The 21,487-nt window shown below is 41.1% G+C and overlaps 1 protein-coding gene across 6 annotated transcripts in view; it reads left to right on the forward strand.

The window, feature by feature from the left end:
- Positions 1-20,830, forward strand: part of GABRR3 (gamma-aminobutyric acid type A receptor subunit rho3) — a 29,995-nt gene extending 9,165 nt beyond the window's left edge. For 5 of the 6 annotated variants that reach the window (XM_081908847.1, XM_081908848.1, XM_081908849.1 and 2 more), the window contains 8 exons: positions 3,700-3,812; positions 6,642-6,709; positions 7,605-7,828; positions 10,135-10,217; positions 11,578-11,718; positions 14,525-14,677; positions 17,564-17,760; positions 19,844-20,830. In XM_081908847.1, coding sequence (XP_081764973.1) covers positions 3,700-3,812; positions 6,642-6,709; positions 7,605-7,828; positions 10,135-10,217; positions 11,578-11,718; positions 14,525-14,677; positions 17,564-17,760; positions 19,844-20,149 — 1,285 coding nt within the window. In that variant the 3' untranslated portion in view covers positions 20,150-20,830. Of the gene's footprint in view, positions 1-2,185; positions 2,276-3,699; positions 3,813-6,641; positions 6,710-7,604; positions 7,829-10,134; positions 10,218-11,577; positions 11,719-14,524; positions 14,678-17,563; positions 17,761-19,843 lie in introns of all 6 variants that reach the window. The other variant, XM_081908852.1, reaches the window with a different exon arrangement.
- Positions 20,831-21,487: the final 657 nt, after the last annotated feature.

Below are 21,487 nucleotides of genomic sequence, written 5' to 3' on the forward strand. Positions count from 1 at the left end.
TCCCACCATAATTATTTGGTGTAGGATCTTATAACTGTGTCTACCCTTTGTCATTATTTTGTCATCAGCATACCTGGTCATCTAAAATGAGATACAGAAAACATCTGGCACAAAACATCTTGAAACAGGGTATAATGTGGGACACCACACCTTTTATGAATAACGAACTAAAGGCATGCATTATGGAGTAGAGCTATCCACTGGCCAAGATGAAAGTCATTGGAAGCTCTGGAAATGCAGTGGAGTTAGTGTTTGTTCAATGGAATATTGTGGAGTTGGTGATGCTTATTTCACAGAGCCTGGCGTGCTCTGGTCCATGGGGTCACGTAGAGTCGGACATTGACTAACCGACTAAACAACAATTTCACAGAGCTGGAATATTTTGAAATAAGGCAAACCTTTTGACATTTTGACATTAGGGACCACCCTAGAACAGTGATAATCTGATATTTATGGAGGGAAAGCATCTAGGTGGGGAAACCAGGGCATCCTTTTGAAGAATGCCAGCTATAATGCTTTGTGTGGAAGACTGTAACTCAGGGGTTACAGGAATATCTGCTTTGCATGCAGAAGATCTAAAGTTCAATCCCTGCCACCCCCAGTTAAAATTATTAGGTAGCCGGTGACAAGAACAATCTCCTCCTGAGACCCTTAAGTGCTGTTATCAGTCCAAGTATATAATACTGGGCTAACTCAACAAGTAGCCTCTTCTGATGCAAGACATCTTCCTGTGTTCCTGCTAACTCATACAGTTATAAGTGAAGCTCAGTGTTTTCCCTTGATCCTATTTAGGGAGCAATCCTAACTTCCCTGAGTGAGCAACTGAGGGGCTGCTGGATGTTGCAGACTTCCCTCTTGGTTCACAGAGGTCACAGACAGATGAAGTCAGTTGTTTCTGGAGGTTTCCTTAGTGCAGCAGCAGAAAGCGCAGCCAAGATTTCTCTTTCACTGTCTGTGTTCCAATTTGTGGTATGCGAATAGAAAGTGCATGTTGGGGTGCATAGGAGGCCTTAGATCAGCAGGATCCAACGCCCTCCTGTTCTCCCGACACATGCATCAAAAGGGGGGGAGACTGTAGCCTTAGAAACCAATGGGACCAATGAGAGGTCTAAGGATATCTAAGGATAGATTAGAAGGTCCCCTAGCTTTAACTTGGTAGGGATTAAGAAGTGGTAGTTTCTTCACCACGGAGTCCCCCCACCTCCCTGCCCCATAGGATTGCTCTGCCCATCATATTCATTTCAGACACAGCTGTGAGTTTAAAACCAAAATGTTAATTCAAAGTAAGGCTGCAGGGCAACATGGTGGCATCCCTGAAGCCCATTGTCTGCTGCTTATGACACATCTGTGTGTATATATGGGTTACTCAACATTTCCTAGAACTTCCAGTGGAGAACTCAAGCTCTCACATCATTCACAATTTTCCTCTGAAAGAGCCACAGCAGTCTTGATTACGTAAGCCAAATGCTCCGCTTAACTCAGGATTTGCAGAGTAAGTTGGAGCCATAATAAAGAAATCAATTTCTAAGTACTCATTATATTAACATTCAGTTACGTGCGACCAGGAATGACCCTTTTTTTTTTTTTGGGTTGAGCATGTGACTCTAAAAGGCTCTCATGTGACATAGCTAGCACCGGAGATTTGGGATATAGAATCCAAGTGATCAAATTGATATGCACTAAGGGCACAATCCTCTAGCGATGACTTTGTGACTGAGTTAAATTAACAGAAAATATGGACAAGCTAGGAAATACACAAGTGACAGGAAAGTGGAGGTAGTAATTTAGAGGCTCTTCCAAGGGCTCTTCCAGACACAATGATGTCCAGTTGATATTATTTTGTATAAAAGATCCAGAAACCTGTCTGTTGCCATGATTGGCCCAACCATAGAGGTGAACGAGGCAACTGCCTTGAGTGCCAGCATTTCAGGGTGCCTGTTTCAGTAATGCTGTTTGTCCTGGGGAAAGAGCTACTGCCAATACTTTTTGTCCATTCTCTAGATGACATTGGCTGCATTCCATGGGGTTTGACTAAGGGGTTTCTGATCACCATTGGCGATGAATTCACAGATGTTAAAAATGAATGTGAGAAAACAAGGCTGCTTTCCTTAATGTGCTGCCATTATACTGCTTAGCATACAGGAAGAAACAAGGGGGGGGGGCGGGTATATTTTATTTTGCCCAGGGCAGCAAAAAACTCTGGCTTGGCTCTGGCATTCCATTAAAGGAGTACTTCTGATGTACCTGAGACCTTGAGCAACCACCGACAGAATAGGTAATACTGGTCCTGATGGACAAAAGGTGCTTTCAGAAAGGAGCTTATATAAAAACAACAACAGAGAAAGGGCAATAATAGCCAGTCATGCTTAAAGGCAAACAAACAGAGAATAATAGATAAATAAATAAACCTAATGCACAATCAACCTGTATATACAGCTGTAATATAACACCACATTCAAAACTTCATGCCTTGGGCTGTGTGCAAGCAGAGAAGATGCAATTTTCCCCAAGGCAGCTTTGCTTGAGTGACCTGCAGGATGGGGCAGCACTGGCAGCAGTCAAATTTGTGAATATGTCCCATATGGTCTGGAGCTTCTGGCATTACCAGAGTAGTGTATGAAGTAGCCACACTGCCCTGGAGTGTCTCCCATGCTGTTGAAGTAATGTTCAGAATGATCCCTTGAAGTGGATGAAATTGATGAATACTGCATTCAATTTATAGGAATTCGGTCCACATTTTTTGTTTGGGGGGGGGGGCAGTCCAGGGAATTGAATTACTGAAATCAGTCCCTCTTCAGCACGATACAGTCTCACCATAGAAGGAAGAACCACACTGTAGTTTGCCTGTTCGACCTTCCTCCCTCTCCCTCTCCCTCTTTCTCTCTCTCACACACACAACTTCTACAGGAGCCACTTCCCTGTGCTGCTATCTGAAACACTTGACAGTGAATTATTGAAAAAAGTATGCATATGTGAAGTTATTAATAAAACTTAAGAGACCTCTTGCCTGGTTCCCCCTAATTGTAACCAAATCTTGCCCTAAAATCAGTAGATAAGGGTTGCCGCCCTTCCACTCTCAGATTTGAGCATTGTAATAACAACAGCTGCATGTGGGCAGTGGATCACATGGGTTTTCCCCACCTAGGGTTGTCGTATGTCTGGGAAAACCTGGATATATCCTCCTTTTGGGGGCCAATATGCCCATCTGGGTGGGTTTTTACATTTTAAAGGAAAATTCCGGGTTTGGAGTGGGTGGGTTTTGAGCTCAGGCAGATTGGGCAGCTCTGCACGCCGTGGCCACTGTCAGCCCAAACCAAGGAAAGAGATACGGTGACAGCGGCCTCACACACTTCTTTTCCTGGCTCGGGCTGGCAGCAGCGCACGGTCCTCTTTTTTGCTCTTCAAGATATGGCAACGCTAAATTAGCACCTCACTGGCTCTGCCCATACCTTCTTGAAATTCATTGTTCTAGCAGCCATTTGGAAGACAAGGCAGCTTGTTATTTTAAACTGACCTGTTTATATCATTCTATTGCTCTGGGGTTATAGTATGGTACACTCTGATTGAATTGTTCTGCTTTTAGTGATACTCAGTTTTAATTGTTGATTTTTAAAAACAGCAACTCCTATATAGATCACCCTCAGAAACCTCTGGCAACATGTGGTGGGGTATACATTTAATTATCTGTTGTTAATGTAGCAAACGAGAAATTAAGATGAGGAAAATTGACAGCACCAAAGTACGGCCCATGAAATCTGAGCAGCTTCTCCGTATAGAGGACCATGATTTTGCAATGAGACCTGGCTTTGGAGGTAAGTAAATTTGCCTTTTCATACTTGTTAATTGTTTTTTCTCATGCAGCAAACTGCTTGAGCCTGGGCCAAAGAGGTCATTTAAAAAGAGAATGGTATTTTTAACTCTATTTCTTCTTCCCCAAGGTTCAAAAATTGAAAACAACTTGGGATAAAACACTACTTGCTATTTAATTTCTAGCACTAGCAAATCTTCCAAAAAAAATACCTTGCTAAAGTAAGAACTGCCTAGTTTCTTTTGATTCCTGTTTTACACTCACCATGGAACCTGCGTGTTTTACTAAGATGGAGATAGACCTGGGTAACAGCCATGGGGAATTCAGCCACTGTCACCTTTATTGTTCTCTGCAGGTGTTGGTGCAAGCTAATACCTACATAGCACTCAAAAGGGCCACATTTGAATGTCTGTTACCTCCTCTCCAATTCTGTGTTACTCCAAGACTTCAACTAACATCTGCCCCCATTTCCTCCCACCCCATTTGCTGCTTTACCATCTAGCATGGCGAACTCAAAAGGTTACATACTATTTTGTGATATTTTACTGATAATAAGGCCTACTTTACAGGGCTGTTGTAACAATGCGGGTAACATGTTGCAGGGTAGAGTGCTGCTGTTCAAACTTTTAGCCAGTTCAGCCAAGTCTTTATCCAGGGTATATTACATTTCATTCCCCACATCCAGCATCTGTGTCCACTGATCCTTGGATGAAGGATGGCATATACAATCAATCAATCAATCAATCAATCAATGATAGATAGATAAGATTGATTGATTGTAAGACTGTGCTGAATTCTCCTCCCCCATGTGTTTTTTCTGTATATATTTTCTGCAAAACTTTATACACAAAACCTCAAAGCAGTTTACAAAAAGATAAAACAATAAAATCAATGAAACTTCACAAACATACTTTAAAACATACAATAGTTAAAATACTAAAACAGAATAAAATTACCTCAATTTTCTAAGCATCTGGGTAGACATGTCTAAACAATAATGTTTTTAGCAGGCGCTGAAAAGAATACAGTGAAGGTGCCTCCTCAATCTCAATAGGCAGGGAGTTTCAAAGTGCAGGTGCTCCCACACCAAACAATCAAGTCCTTACAAATGTGGAATGGGTATTATGTGGTACATGTAGTGGTGCCAGTTCTGCTGATCTAGGCAGTCGAGTGGACACATGTGGGGTACAGTGATCTTGTAGGTAAACTGGTTCCAAGTTGTTACAGGCTTTATACGCTAATAGTACAGTACTAGATTGAACTTGGCCCAGTAGCAAATCAGCAACCAGCGTAGATCTCTGAGCACAGGTGTTATATGCTGACAAGGCCTCACTCCTGCCAGCAATCGTGCTGCAGCATTTTGTACTAACAGCAGCTTCTGGATCAAGCATGAGGGAAGCTCCACATAGAGTGCATTGCAGTAATCTAGTCTTGAAGTAACCAACACATGAATTACTGTTGCAAGGCTTTCCTGGTCTTTCCACCTTTATTCAGGCTTGATTTCCTAGAATTTAAAAAAAATGAAAAGCCAAAGTTCAAGGAAATGCCTGTTTATTTATAGAGTGCCATCAGCACACATGGCACTTTCTGGAGTGCAAGAGGGCGGGTTCCTGCCCTGAGGAGTTTACATTCTAAAATTTGACATGGGGAACATGGTATCTTGATCCCATTAGCTGGCAGTAGCTGCAGAAGCGAAATGATGGTATACTTGCATAAACACAACTATTGTGGCATCCTGAACCCCGCACAGCCATTTGATGATTTTTAAAGATATCCTGCAAGGACAGAAACTGATGCAGTAAACAATTTTATGTTTAGCGTTTTCATTAAAAAATGCAACCAAAATGCTCAGAGGGTTGTAGCAATTCCCCTAGAAGGAAAGAACAACATTTGGACTTTTTAGTCAGGAAAAGAAGGCAAGTAAGAGAGGAAATGAAGAAATTTATAAAATTATGTATGGTGTGAAGAAAGAGAAGGGTTTTTGTTTTGTTTTTCACCTCTCATAATAACATTAGAATCTGGAGTCCTGCAATGAAGCTGAATGGACCCATGAAATGATGCTATTTCTTCACAGTCACAGCTCATTGCACAACTTCTGTAATTCACAGCGACGAGTTATGGTGATAGCCACCAGCTTAAATGGCTGTTAAAGAGGACTGGAAAAAATTATGGCAAATAAGGCTGCTAGACATCATAGATGCTATTTTCAGGACCAGAAGCCTCAGGACTTTAAATACCAATTGCTGGGGAGCCTAAGTGGAAGCAGGCTATAGCACTCATGTTCTTCTTTGAGGTTTCCCATAGACATTTGGTTTGCTACAATGGGAACAGAAGGCCTTACTGGACAGGTCTTTGGTCTGATCCAGCAACACTCTTAAGTGCTTCTTTCTGGATCCTGCGGGAGAAAAATCTATGACCCCCTCCCCTGTTTTCAGGTTTTGAGAGAGAAAAGTCACAGTTTTGATTTGTGAATTGTAGAAGACCATATGTACTCTGAAACAATGGAGAAATCTGAAGCAATGCCAAAACCTTATTAAACTAAGTGGTTAAACTTTTCTGAATGGCTTTTAGAACCACCACTCTCTGAGCAGGGTTTCGTTAACAAAAGAAATATATGTGTTTCACATACCTTCTAGTTTGGTCTTTAATGACAATCTTGCTGTAAGAGAGTTTTACAAGGTGCATACTTATTTTTAATTATTTAAAGCAGGTTTTTTTAATAAAAAAAAATTCACATACATCCATTTCATGGTTGGTACTTCTCTTTTCTTTCTTTTTGAAGGTTCTGTTAAACTCTCTGATGATCACATTTATTCTCTTTGTTATGTTCAAGGGTCACCAATACCAGTGGGCATTGATGTGCAAGTGGAGAGTATTGACAGCATTTCAGAAGTTGACATGGTAAGGTTTTCATTATTTCTCTACAGCAGTACTAGTATCCAGAAGTTTGACAAAAATGACTAGAAATCAGATGTCAAAAGACACAGATTTTAGAAAGCAAACTCTGCTCTTCAAATATTGATGTACCCTTGCTCACTTTGCTTGCCAATCCAGCCCCAAGCGATACTCCACTGGAGTTTCCTCTTCCCATCCCATGCAACTACTAAAACTACTCACCTTCCCAACCTTATTTTTGAAGCTCTTTCTCTCTTCTGTTCTGCAGCCCCACTTTGCACCCCCTTTTCTGCCTTAACCCTTCTTTTGTGCAACCCTCCTTTGCACACAGTCTATCCCCTTACCAATTACTTCTCCTTCTCTCAAGTTTTCTTGCCCACTGTCACCAGAGCCCTAAAACTGTTGCACACATGCATACACATCTACCTTCCTCCCTACCTCCCATATTCCCCATCATTCCTCCAAATGCTACCTCCCACCCAGTGGCGTAGCGTGGGGGGTGCAGGGGGGGGCCGGCCGCACCGGGCGCAACATCTGGGGGTTAGGGTTAGGGGGCGCAAATCCACGGGTTAGGGGGCAGAAATTACTTGCCTTGCCCCGGGTGCTGACAACCCACGCTACGCCACTGCTCCCACTCAGTTCCACATGCCTCTGCCCCAATTCCTCCTTTCTCTTCCCACCCCCCTCACCATCAGAGAACTAAAACTGTCCCACACACAGAGACCTTCCTCCCACATTAACTATAGACATGAGTCCCCTCCTTTTTCTTGCTTTCCCATCCTCTTTCCCCTGTTCCTGCCTTTAGAATCTTGGGAAATAGCCCATGAAAGCAGTGTTATGGCAGACTACATACAATGTGGTTTATTGTTTATATATTCCTCTTTATTTTCTTTATATAAAGGACTTCACAATGACTTTATACCTCAGACATTACTGGAAAGATGAGAGGCTGTCATTTCCTAGTACCAGAAACAGAAGCATGACTTTTGATGGAAGACTAATAAAAAAGATCTGGGTACCTGATATATTTTTTGTCCATTCCAAAAGATCTTTCATCCATGACACAACTATGGAGAACGTTATGTTACGTGTCTACCCAGATGGAAATGTGCTCTTTAGCTTACGGTAAGCACAATGCTCTCCTTATCTTCCAGTCGCAGGAAACAAACATAAAGGTGAGAAGATACACTAGCTCAGGGATAGACAGTGTTGCCCCCCAGATGTTGCTAGACTATAACTGCCATCTTCCCTATTTGCCATGCTGGCTGGGACTAATGGGAGCTGCAGTCCAGCAGCATCTGGAGCACATGGTGTTGACTACCGCTGCGGTAGCTCATTGTGATCCCTGCAGAAATTATAGGCATTGAAGGTTTATTCGCATGGCACTTAGAGCCCATGGCATAGTTTGCTCATCAGCTGTGTGCTGAGTTTGAGCTTCATGGCCACAGGTTCAGAAACGTGGGTGGCTCAGTTTTTGTTGCACCATTTCTGCTATTCCTGTCTTCTCCCACTTTAGTCCATCCAGTCACAGAGGTCCTTCAGCTGCCTCTGCCCTCTGAGGTAAAGTGGTGGCAATCAGGAAGAGCCTTTTTAGTGTTGTCCCCCCTGTCTATGGAATACCCTCACCAGGAAAGCTTGCCTGGTGCTCACTTTGATGTCATTTCAACAGCAGGGAATTTTAAAAAATAATTTCCCCCGGGTCCCCCCCCCTTTTAAGCTGTTGAGAGTTAAACTGCTTGTTCTGCTCTGCTGAGTTATTGGTTGCCATGTTCTCCTGCTATTTTAAATGGTTATGTAATTATTTATTATTGCATTACTGCAAGGTATTTTGATTATATTTTTATTTCATAAGACATATTGTGCAGTATTATCCAAGCTGGTGCTCTCCAGGTGTTTTGGACTACAACTCCTATCAATCCTAGCCAGCATGGTCAGTGGTTAGATATGTTGAAATCTAAATCATCTCAAACACACCAGTTTGGGAAGGCTGATTAGTGTCTGCTAAGGATATCATCTGGAAGCCCTGTGGTTCAAATCTCACCTCAGACCCTCCCACCCTGCAGATTAGGGATAATAATACTCATTTACTGTACAGGATTATTGTAAATGTTACTGAGATAATGTGTTTTGAACACTCCCAAGCGCTATATAAATCCTAAGCAGGATGATGATGATGCTATGCGATATAAGAAAGCAATATATTTCACCTAAGTTTGAATGTAATTGGTCCGATAACCCAGAAGGTTACCTGGTAATTAAGTCCTCTTGGGCTCCAGGCTTTGTACACCCAAGGAAGCCATTGGCTTCTTTATTCTGGGAAGGATTAAAAAAGGCTTCTTGGTTAGGCTTGGTATTTGCATGAACAACTTGCCTGGCTCTTGTGAGGGCTTGCATGTCTGTTCAGTGGATTTTAATTTCAGGCTGTAGTCCCAGATACTTTTCTCCTGCTTTTCACTCTGCTCATTCTGTAAGGCTGCCCAGCCTGAAGATGGCACCAAATGGAAACCCATTCTGTCTAGTATGAAAATTGGATAATGTCAATTAAGCACCAGATATACGGTTCAATTCAGTGAATTATTCCACCACAACTGCAGTTTGGGATGCTCAGGTGATGGAAAGATTAAGACTACTAAAATGATGTACATAGACAAATGTACAGTAAGCCTGCAATTTACATGCATTTCACTTGTGTGCATTCTGCTTTACATGTGGAAAGGGTTCTGAGAAAAAATGACTTTGGCAATCCCACCCACCACTGAACCCAATAGGTTTTGACTGCCATGCAATTTTGGCTTTAGACACAATCCCCGGAATGTAACCCCTGCATAAGTTGTGGGCTTATTGTACGTAGAACTATTTTCGTTTCCAAAGACAGTGGGAAACTGGGGAGAGGAACAGAGATTAAGGTAGGAGAGTGTTTCTACCTATAGATCCCCAACTCTACAGAAGTATAATGAGGAGTGATAACTACTGCTCACTTCAACCCCAAGTGGTGAGAGTTGTACAAGTATGGTCCCTTCATATTGCCAGAGAATGTTCCTGGCAGCACAGATGTTAACCCTCTGCCAGTGTGGGAGGGAAACTATAATGAAGGGAGGCAGGGGACTTGAGTTCTGAGGATACAAGCTCCTCTAGCATGCATCCCTGGAGCCAGATCCACCCCACCAGCTCCTTTTGTTGAAGGGGAATCGGCCATTGCTGCCAAAAGGCTTGCAACAGATGGGGAAATTGTGCTCCTCCATGAATTTTCATAATTTTTACTTCTCTAAATACTAAAATGATAAGGCCAAAATATTGAGCCAAAAATAAAAACTTAAGACCCCCAACTGGAATCCCTCATTCATTGACCTTAAGGCTCTTATACATAATGAAATTGTTGATATGAACACTAAAGCCTATCCCTTTGTTTTGCTTTATTGCTTTTCTGACAGAATAACAGTTTCTGCCATGTGCTTCATGGACTTCAGTAGGTTCCCACTTGACACTCAGAACTGCTCTCTAGAACTGGAAAGCTGTAAGTCTGGCTCAGCCATGGTATTGTATGTTCTACATGTATGTGTTTTTAAATAGGAATTATTAGAAGTACCTTACCTATACTGTATTTTAAAGGCATATGGCGTCTCAAGGACTTGGGGGGTCTTCAAATACTCTTCTTGGGAACTACATTAGTAAAAAGCAATGAATATTTATAAAAGGAGGCAGAACACTCCCCCTCCATAAGCAAAGAGGGAACTATATTGGAAACCTCTGTCATTTCATATGTTTGGTTTTGTTTAGGTATAATTTTGTATACCTTATTTGCTATGTAGTAAATGGCTGTGGTCTGTCTGAGGACTGTGGTAGCATAGAAGAGGAAGGTGATGAATGGCGATTTTAATGAAACACGAAGGTTTCTAGAGGACAAAGTCAGAATCTGTCATGCCGTAGCATCCCTCTCTCCCATGACATCTTTTTCCTGGTCATCAGAGGTGGCACACCAGGCCATGTTAAAGCATGAGCAAACCTTACCCTATTACTCCACCAAGTTTCTTAAGTTAAAAAGAACCATCCTGTGACAGTGAAACGTTCAAGGGAGGGTGACAAAGATAGTAAAGGGTCAGGAAACCATGTCTTATGAGGAGCAGTTGAAAGAGCCCAATAGGCATAACTGGGAGAAGAAAAGATTAACAGGAGTTTGATAGCAACAGGCAAGTTTATCTGCCATACAGAAGATGGAGCGGACATGTTCTCTGTTGCTGCAGAGAGAGGAACTAGAACCAATGGGTGGAAATTGCAGCGATGCAGATTTCAGGTAAACGTTAGGGAAAACTTCCTAATAGTAAGAGCTGTTCAGTGGTGAAACAGGTTGCCTTGGGATGCGGTGGGCTTACTGTAAACCAGGGGTCAGCAAACTTTTTCGGCAGGGGGCCGGTCCACTGTCCCTCAGACCTTGTGGGGGGGGCGGACTATATATTTTTTGGAGGGGGGGGGAGGGATGAATGAATTCCTATGCCCCACAAATAACCCAGAGATGCATTTTAAATAAAAGCAGACATTCTACTCATGTAAAAACACGCTGATTCCCGGACAATCTGTGGGCCGGATTTAGAAGGCGATTGGGTCGCATCCGGCCCCCGGGCCTTTGTTTGCCTACCCATGCTATAGATGACTGAAAATCAAATTGGTTATAATCCCCTCCCCTTGCTTACCTTGCCCACTGCTATGGGCTTCATATGAAAGGAATGAATCAAGCAGCCAAGCTGTCTTCCTGTTCAGAGTCTGGTGTTTTCAAATGCTATCTAGGTAATATAATGTGAGTTAAGGTGTAAATCAAGAGGAAAAAGAGTCACAGGCAAGTGATAGTCTGTTAAGTTTATTTATTAATTTTCCCACAGATGCCTACAATGAAGAAGACTTGATGCTGTATTGGAAGCACGGCAATGAATCTCTTAGCACAGATGAGCACATTTCCCTTTCCCAGTTCTTCATTGAAGAATTCAGTGCTTCTAGTGGGCTAGCATTCTATAGCAGTACAGGTATAGCGCCTGACAGACAGTAATATATTTTCTTGTTCTATCTAAATTCCTTTTGATCTTAGCAAAGAATAGCAGTCAGTGGAATGGTTGTTACGAAGGAAACCAGTTCAAAAGATTCTTTTCCACACCCACAGTGCATGTATCTATATTTTGATTTTCCTATTAATTTTTCTATGTGACACATGCTTTTTTTGTTGGTATATCTAAGAGACCTAGAGCCATTTCACGATTCATACAGAATTTCGATTTTGTTTCATCTACCCCCACTGTGCATGGTCTGTACAGAAAATTAGAAGAGAACTGTAAAAGGAACTGAAAATAATTGAAATTTTAATGCCTCTGTATCACAATAAATTACATAGGGGAAAGGAGCATTAAGAAGTATGTTAGTCTGAAATTAATTGCCTCACAAATTTTAGAACTTTATATACAAAGGCTAGAATTGAAAGTGTTATTATGTTCATGCTTCAGGTCAATGAATAGCAGAACCCCATTGCATATTGCAAACTGATTGTGGAATTACCCCATTTCAAATGGGATTTGCAGTGCAGTTGGAAGAGAGGGCACTTATGTTTGAAAAACACAAGTCTAACAATACAATCCTATGCATGTTTGCTTAGAAAGAACTATATTCAATGGAGCTTGCTCCCAGGGACCTGTGAGTAGAATGGTAGGCCAAATATGTTTTGGGCATACAGAACCAGTTGCATATTTCTTTGTATCCAGGCCATTCTAATTTTGTTTTTATGCTGCAGTGAATAGGTAGGCTTTTAATTCTCCCTGTGCTAACCTGGTGTAATCATAATATACATATTATTCTGGATATATTACTTTCTTATATTCAGGCAGGGTGGGATGTTCCTGTTCTTTATATGCGCTCTTCTGTAAGCAACAACTTTCCGAAACTTAGGATGAAGAAAGCCAACATTTCTGTTGGGCTGACAAAGGGCCAAGGCTAGAGCTTTATTCTCAATGCAAATATCATTGTGTAGAGGGCCCTATTCAGACCAGGTCCTCTGTAAGGGAGTGGAGGGCTAAAGCTCTCTATCCCTCACAGCAGGTTCGCAATCCAGATCAACTCCCTGCACCTGAAATTTATTTTTTAAAAGGAATTCATGCAATTACTTATTGTAAGAATGGTGTCACATCCGGCTTGACTCTAAAACTTTTTAGTGTTAAATTTCTATATGACGATATGCTAGAGCACAAGCCTGTCTGGATGTCATGCTTTATAACCTGGTAGTCTATAAGTTTTACACAAGTTCAGGATCAGTGTATACCCCAGCTCATTGTTCACACAGCCAATTAACTCATAGGGAAGAAAGCGAAGAACCACAATCCAACTTCTTTTTAAAAATCCTTGACTACCTGCCAGTAAATTGTGGTAGATCAGTATAAAATATTTTATACACAGAACAATTTCCTCAAACTTTTAGATACAACTAATTTAATTGTACAGTACTTTTGATGTATTGGCTGCAGTAATAGAGGAACAGCTTTGACTTAATATTGATAGTGTAACTCCCCCCCCCTCGAAAAGTTCAAAATAGAAAATCAAGTAACAATGCTTGTGATCTGAATGATTAAAAGTAGAAGAGACAGTGATTTAGGCTGCAATCCTATACCTACTTATTGGAAGTCAGACCCATTGAACTCCATGGGGCATACTTCTGAACAGACATGTACGGAACGTTACTATATTTGCCATTAAAGTTAGCCAATATGATTGCATATTTTAAAATCTCACTTAACTTTTCCAAGTTGAAAATATGTGGGAGACTTATACTTCAGAGCACAATCCAAACTCCCAAGCCACTGGGCAAAGGTTTGGATGGGACTTGAGAGCTCTCTCTGTCCAGCCCAGAACAGTCCAGAATCAAGCATCACTCTGCTGGCTTGGAGCTCCCTGTTCCACTCACCAAAAACACAGTCAGTGGAAGTAGTGCAACAGGCTTCCTGTGGCTGGTAGCCCATAGAAAGTTGGACAGGGAGGGACTGAGCCAACCTATGGTCTGTTTGATCCTGAGCCAGCTCCACTGCAATCATTTGACAGCACAGAGCTTAATTCAGGTATAATTGCTATGCCAGCTGCAAGTTGGTGGCACCTGGAGCAGACTTTTGCCTGCCTCTGCTTTCCACCCCAGCTAGCATGAGCAGTGGGGCTGCAGATACAGATTCAGATTGCTCTGCCAAGTAGGATTATTAGAGTAGAATTTCTACTACAATATAATGCAATGCGATTTTTATTATAAAAGCAGGCTTTTATTTTTGAAGCTATGTTTTTCTTCCTTTAACAGCATGTGTGCTGTTCCTGCAGAATTATGCAATGCTTCACTAGATGGCACTGTCTCCTGTGCAGTGCTGTTGATTCAGTAGTCAGATGCTTGGTTTAACAGCAAAAATGTGAAGCCAATGAAGAAACAAGAACAAATATAACCTGAGAATTTATTATTATGAAATATCCCTGAAGCATTTTCATAATGGTAGTACTAATCATGCAAGACATGATTAGTCAAATTCCTGGTGGATTAACTGCAGTTCTGTTGTTAGCCTGTACTTGTATAGCATTTTTTAAATTCCCATCAATTAGAGGTGTTTTTGATCTTCTAAAGCCATTACTTTAACAAAGGAACTGGCTATAGATTCTACCCCACATACACAGGATCACAGGTTTCAAAAGGACCCACCTATAACACTATTTAAATAGGTAAAGGAGGTGGTAAATGTATGCATATTAATAAGTCACAGTTCAGTGGAGGGAGAACAGAATGTGGATGTTAAGGAATATATTTACATATTTCAACAGGCTGGTACAACAGACTCTTCATAAACTTTGCCCTGAGGAGACATATTTTCTTTTTTGTACTACAATCCTATTTCCCATCTATGCTGATGGTGATGCTGTCATGGGTCTCATTTTGGATCGACCGAAGAGCTGTTCCTGCAAGGGTATCACTAGGTAAGCTCTCATATGAATATATTTAGTGTATGGTGGAAAACACGTTGTAGCAATTGGCTCGTGTTGGCTTTATAGGTAGTTCACAGAAGTATATAATCATTATCTTACTCTTCCTACATTATCTAATACTTATTTCATTTCTGGTAGAAGGAATTTAAGTGTGCTTTGCCTAGTTTTGCTATATCCAAAGTTGTTCATTAATCATACAGAGCTGTGAGATGCAGCAGTGTGAGAGGAAAGGTAGGCGGGGAACTGTCTGGAGAGTTAATTAACTCAACTCAGCATTTCTTGTGAAATCATCTGTCCTGGAGGGAGATTTCACTTTTGCTTTGCGTGAAAGAAATGGCTGACCTGGGCAATAAACCCAGACTTAATAGCTTAGTCATAAGTGACAGAGTGGTAGAAAATGTTTTTTACTATGTACTTTGTAATATGTACAAGCTGCAGGCATTTTCTATGTATGTGAGGTGGTACAATGTACCGATGTTTGTGCTCACATGCATCTCAGTACATACTGTCAAGTGCCAGCAACTAGGAACCTCATGGTTGGTGAGCTGAGTCTGTGTGAGCTCTAAATCTGAAGCCTTGGTGGCAGAAGGGAAGAGCAACGTGCAGCATCAGCCCTGATGGCAGCTGAAACAGAAAGCCTCTCAGCTGGCCAAATCTGGTATACCGTACTTTTCCATGTATAAGATGCCCCCATGTATAAGATGACCCCTATTCTGGGGGACTATAATTTAAGAAAATGGGGGGAGATGGCTATATTACCAGAGTTGCTAAGCTTTTGGGGGGGGGTTGCTTTTGGGAAGGATTGCGCAGTTTTTTGGGGGGAAATGCAGAAAATAACTAACCCCAAAGACAAGAGCTCAGAATCGCTTGCGTCACAGAATTGCCGCGATGGCAGCCAATCCAAGGCAGCCCTTGATGCAGCAACCAAACTTCCGCCCAATTAATGCAGGAGCAGCCAATCCAAGGCAGCCCTTGACTCAGCCAAAAATCACACACCAAAACGCCACTTACAAGCTGCAGCTCGCGGCTGCAACCAGTCACCTGGTCCACTAATGTACTGCCTTTGTATTAGACGAGCCCAGTTTTTAAACACTATTTTGGATTAAAAAACCCTTGTCTAATACACGGAAAAGTACAGTAAAGACTACATGTCTGGAAGCGAACAACTTTCTACTACAGTGGTACCTTGGGTTACAGATGCTTCAGGTTACAGACTCCGTGCAGCAGCGGCGTGGCAGCAGTGGGAGGCCCCATTAACTAAAGTGGTACCTCAGGTTAAGAACAGTTTCAGGTTAGGAATGGACCTCCAGAACGAATTAAGTTCTTAACCCGAGGTACCACTGTATCTGAAACTGTGGGTGGTTAACCGAGAGTCAGTTAATTAATCTGGGCAACATGGTTTCAGATGCTTACAAAACCTTACGTTATGAGGCAAACTAGTCAATACATTAAATTTGTGATCATATTTGCATATCATTAATTATTTTAAAAAGCAGCTGGTGGGAGGGGGACATGAACCTGGACTGTGAAGTGGGGGGTTAACCATCTCTTCCTGTACTATTTCTCCACAAAAGTAATCACCCTGGAGATACCATCAGCCCTGGAAGGGAAGCTGCTCATATAGCATCTTCCCTTGTGGGTCAAAAAGCTTAGAGGGATTGTCATTGAGAAAAATTATGCAGGGGAAGGGTTAACCCCCACAGGTACATCATTTGGTGGACATCTCCCTAGAACATATGAAATTCAGCAGTCCTTTTAATTTTTAAAAACAAAGACCTAATATGAAAGGATACATTTTATGAACCTAACAAATAATATATGTTTTCTACTTAGCGTAAATTATTCATCACTACATAGGAACCATGCTACTTAACCCCTTTCTCCCCTGCCGCCCCTTCAAGGATCAATGTGGCTAATGTTGAAAAGCATGTTCTTTAATGGGTATTAATACCCTGTTCTGAGAACCACTGTTTCACCATATCTTCACCTAGAATCAGGCCATATTTAATTGCTAGAGATTTAAAAGGGAATGGTTGATTTCTCATTAATCATTCTAACTAACGGAGCAGTATTCCAAGAAACTGAATTTGTGGTGTCTTGCTTCTTAAGGGATACACTTAAGGGTCATAGGTTAAAAAAAATCCCAAACATACAGAGTTTGTTAAAATATCCATTAAAGAACTATGTTTTTAAAGTAGAAAAATAACTTATTTAAAATTAATATTTTATTATTATAAAACAAAAGCATAACAAATACAGTTAGGAGATACACAGGAAAGAATAAATGTGGAAAACTAACAGTAATTATATTAAATAGGTAGTAAAGAAAATCCATGTTGAGTTTTATCAGACAGCAGTAAGATTCCTTCAAAGAGTAGGGATATTTTGTTCTAAAAGGTGACAAGAAGACTTATAAGAAAATGAAAGCCAGAATAGTCATGACATCATATTTGCCTGGGATTTGCAGCTTGGCTGAAAACCTGGCCCTTCTACGCTGGAAATATGAGGCTTTCTTAACTCTGCATGTTGCTCCTCTGAGAAAAATGTAGCTTGGAAACACCTTTCAAGGAGAAAGATAGGTGCAACTCTAATGTTTTCTGTAAAAGAGCACTTGAAGGCTTGGGAAAGACATTGTCCTCACTAACCTTGTGTTGCCACTGAGCCTTGTACGTGGGTTGAAATCTGGTGCCACCACCACAAATCCTGGGTACTCAATTCAGTTATTTGTCATGTGATATTTATATATGTCATGTGCTGATAGAGGAAGGAAGTTAGGGGGCACCAACCATTTGTACACACGTTATTACTGTGCATATTTTTGCAAAATGCAAGACCTTATTGATGCTGTCCCTTCATCTTTTCTCTCTCTGCTGGTAGGTATAACTACTGTGCTGACAATGTCAACCATAATCACAGGAGTAAGTGCCTCAATGCCTCAGGTGTCTTATATCAAAGCCGTGGATGTATACTTATGGATCAGCTTTCTCTTTGTCTTCCTGTCTGTCATTGAATATGCAGCTGTAAATTATCTCACAACAGTGGAAGAAAGAAAACAGCTGAAAAAGAGAGGAAAGGTATACACTTGCTTGTGTTCTAGTCACAGAAAACACTATTGTTTGTGATGTCTGTGCTGTGATTTGTGTTTCACAGTCCTTAGGCATTTGGGAAGCCTGTTAAAATGGTGTCTGTTCTTGCATTGTGTTCTAGAACTCCATTATTTCACCAAGCCTTAACCAAGGATTGCCTGCTTCTCAAACTCCAGTATTACAGTTAAACTCTTTTCTTTGTTAACTTCTGTAGTCTAACCTTCAGCCAGATGGTGCTAAGGTCGGCTAACAACAAAAGTAAAAGAAATTATAATAAATATATTTATAAATGTATAAATACATATTTCTAAATAAAATTAAAATACTTAGAAAAATATATAAAACCAAGGCAGGAAGAACATCATTACAGTCAATAAAAACCACAAGTTAAAAACATCAGTTCAGCTTATGGACCTATTTAAATAAAAATGTAATTGACTGCTGATGGAAGATCATTAGAGGTCTCCCTTGGCAAGGAATTCCAGAGGCTAAGAGCAGTTACCAAGAAGACTACCTCTTTCCCACCAATTGTCCCTCAGATGTAAGCAGATAAACAGAAGGACTTCTCCTGAGAAACTTAAAATCTTGACAGCCTCGTATTGGAGAATACAGTCTTTCAGGTAATCTGGTCTCAAATTGTGTTGGACAGTGCAGATCATATCTAGAACTTTCAGTTATGCTTGAAAATGGATTGGGCCAGTGAAACTGTTGTAAGTCCGGTTGCAGCATTCTGAAGCAGTTCAAGTTTCCACTCTTCAAAGGCAGCCGCATGTAGAGCATGTTACAATATTCCAAACAAGATGTAACTAAGGCATCTGTTACCATGCATGCACTTGGTGGCAAAAATAAGGGCATCCAGTTCAGGGCTAAAGCCAGGATTTACACTGCAAATCTAAGTATCAAAGAGGAGTGCAACCCACTCCAAGGTAGACGAAACCCCATTTCCTAATCTGCCTTTCAACACCAAAGGCTAATAGCTAAGGGATCACATAACAATCTCCAACAGCACTTTCTGAACCTGTCAGTCCAAGAAGATTCAGAATCACCATAAAAACTGTGCCTCAAGTCCCATCCAAGAAGAGACTGAACCACTGTAAAACTGCCTCTGAATCCTGTCCCATCACAGCAGTCCAACATGAAAGCTGCAGATAAGTCTAGCTGAACCAACTAATTTGTGTGGACAAAAAGAAAAACTGAGATTATTTTGTGGTGGGGGAAGACTTCTACATATCATGGACTGTATAGTCTACTCAGACTTGGAGTAGACTCAATGAGTTTAACTCACTGATTTCAAGGAGTCTACTCTGAATACATTTAAATACCACCCTGTTCTTTTCTTTTTAACTGTTACAAGTTAGGCTGACAATATAGATCATGTTTATTTATTTAATTAATTTATTAATTTCTATACTACTTTATATTTTTAATAAAAATCTCAAAGTGGTTTACAGCATATTAAATCAATAAATCAATAAAACATTAGCCGGGCAATGTTCCTCCGGCCTCATGAGAAGCCTTCTCCAGTAGGGCTGGTGAGTATGGCCAGGTAGAAAGGGCCTTGCAGGGAGCAGCCTTCATGCCTCACAGCCGGGCGATGTCACTCTGGCCACATGAGGAGCTTCTTCAGTAGGGCTGGTGAGTGTGGGCCTCGCCCCCTAGGCCAGGTGGAAAGGGCCTTGCGGGGAGTGGCCTTCACGCCTCACAGCAAATATGAATGTGATATATATCACTGGTAAATAACTTTTGTTTTCACAAATCTTCTGTAGTGTTTATTGAAAAAGGTAACTATGGATCCTAGGTTGTTGTCATAAGAGACACATAGTTCCTGTGTCTGTAATTTTAATACAAAACTTAATGTTAGAATGTCAATTGATTTTTAAAAAAATACTCTTCCACTTTTCTGTCCTACATGAACAACATTCATATTGTTAGACAACAAAGCCCTCATTGGTGTCACTTGTGGAAACATCCTTATTGTTGTTAAAACTATTTCCTGTAAGCGGGATTAAAAAGAAGAAGCACTTGTTCTTCAGTCATTTTATTTAACCAGCAATTGTCCCTTTTTCCCTAGGCTGCTGGATTGTATAATATTGATGCAGTGCAAGCAATGGCCTTTGATGGCTGCTATCACGACACAGACACCACCGACATTGACCTGACCACCTTTTCAGTCCCTTCTGAAGAAAGTTCAACACGAGGGCAAGCACCCAGCACCCCCACTCTAGATGCAGCTCGTATCAAGAGGAAGAGATCCTTGAAAGGGAATGTGGGCAGGATTATTTTGCAGAACAATCATGCCATTGACACATACTCCAGGGTTATATTTCCTACTGTATATATTGTATTCAACTTTTTTTACTGGGGTTTGTATATATGAATGATTATAACTGATATGTTTTTCATATGAGCACACCAGAAATGCATAGTAAAATACACATGCCATGATCTGTGTAAGCAGAGATGCTTTAGAGTTTGAACAAGAGATTCTGGTACCCAAATAACAGGTTTTTCTCCCTGCTTGCAAAATCTATTACTGTATCTAAAATGGAAGTCCCAATGGCTCTGAGTTTGTTATGCACTCTGGGCTATTATTCCTAAATGATGATAGGTGGTTTTAAGCTAGTTTGTATGACAGCAGTGTAAAATACCTATTTCTGCTATGTGATGCACAGGGTTGGTAGTTATGCAGCTTCCCACAACGCAGCCATCTAGCTTACAGAACTATTTTAAAGCTGCCAAGAGTGGCTAGACCTACACCATACAACACCTAAATCTTCCCTCCTCTGCCAACGTTGCCCACCACTCCCACCTATGATCCAGACTAGTGTTATACACTCAGCACTAGGATCTTTCTCCGAATAATTTCACTCTTCACATTGCTTCTTGCTGACTTAAAAAAAATATAAAGCTCCGTAGCCTTCATTCTTGGATGATTGAAGCTGACTAGGAGCTGACTTAGGAAGTTGACTAGGAGCAAAATTAGACCTGGTGCTGGAGAACCTAACCATAGACTGCCTGAGTTATAATAGCAGCTGGTATTCTATCCAGCCATTGGAAGGTGAACAAATACTGGCCCTTAAAAAGGTCATAAGGAGGCTGCAAGCACCTGTCGCTAAGTAGGGAGAAATTTTATAAAACATGAACCCCTGATGTAAAGTGGAAGATTCTATGGTTTTTTACATTTAAGTTCTTGTGAACCTCTTATCTCCTTGACATCTCTTTGAAAACCATGCTGGAAATTTTTCTCTTTCTTGTTTCTGAGCCAAGTCAAAGATCCCACATAAGGTATTAATCATATAATATATATCAGAATAGAACTGCTATTAAGTTTAACCAAATTAATTGCAACTTTCCTATTCTTTGGGCTCATCCATCCATACCTTTGCTCCGTGCTTTCTAGGTCCAGGTCCAGGCTTTCCATGGAAACCCAATTGACATTTGCTCCGATTCAGCAGTAAAACGCAGGCCTTGCTGGGTAAAGCAAAAGAAACACACCATACACACACAAACACAGACCTGGAAAGTTGAGAGCTGTGCCTAGAAACATGGCATAATGTTGTAGGCTAACAATAAAATGAAGTGTGGATGAACGCTTTGTTGCAATCACTGTATCACACCCACAGGAGCACTCCCATTCATTGTAATGGAACTACTGTAGGGAAAATGGTTTGTCGTTTTGCACTTCTGATTAATGTTTTATAATTTTGCAATTCAA

The sequence above is a fragment of the Podarcis melisellensis genome, assembly GCF_964234715.1.
Source record: "Podarcis melisellensis genome assembly, chromosome: 4".
Classification (NCBI taxonomy): domain Eukaryota; kingdom Metazoa; phylum Chordata; class Lepidosauria; order Squamata; family Lacertidae; genus Podarcis; species Podarcis melisellensis.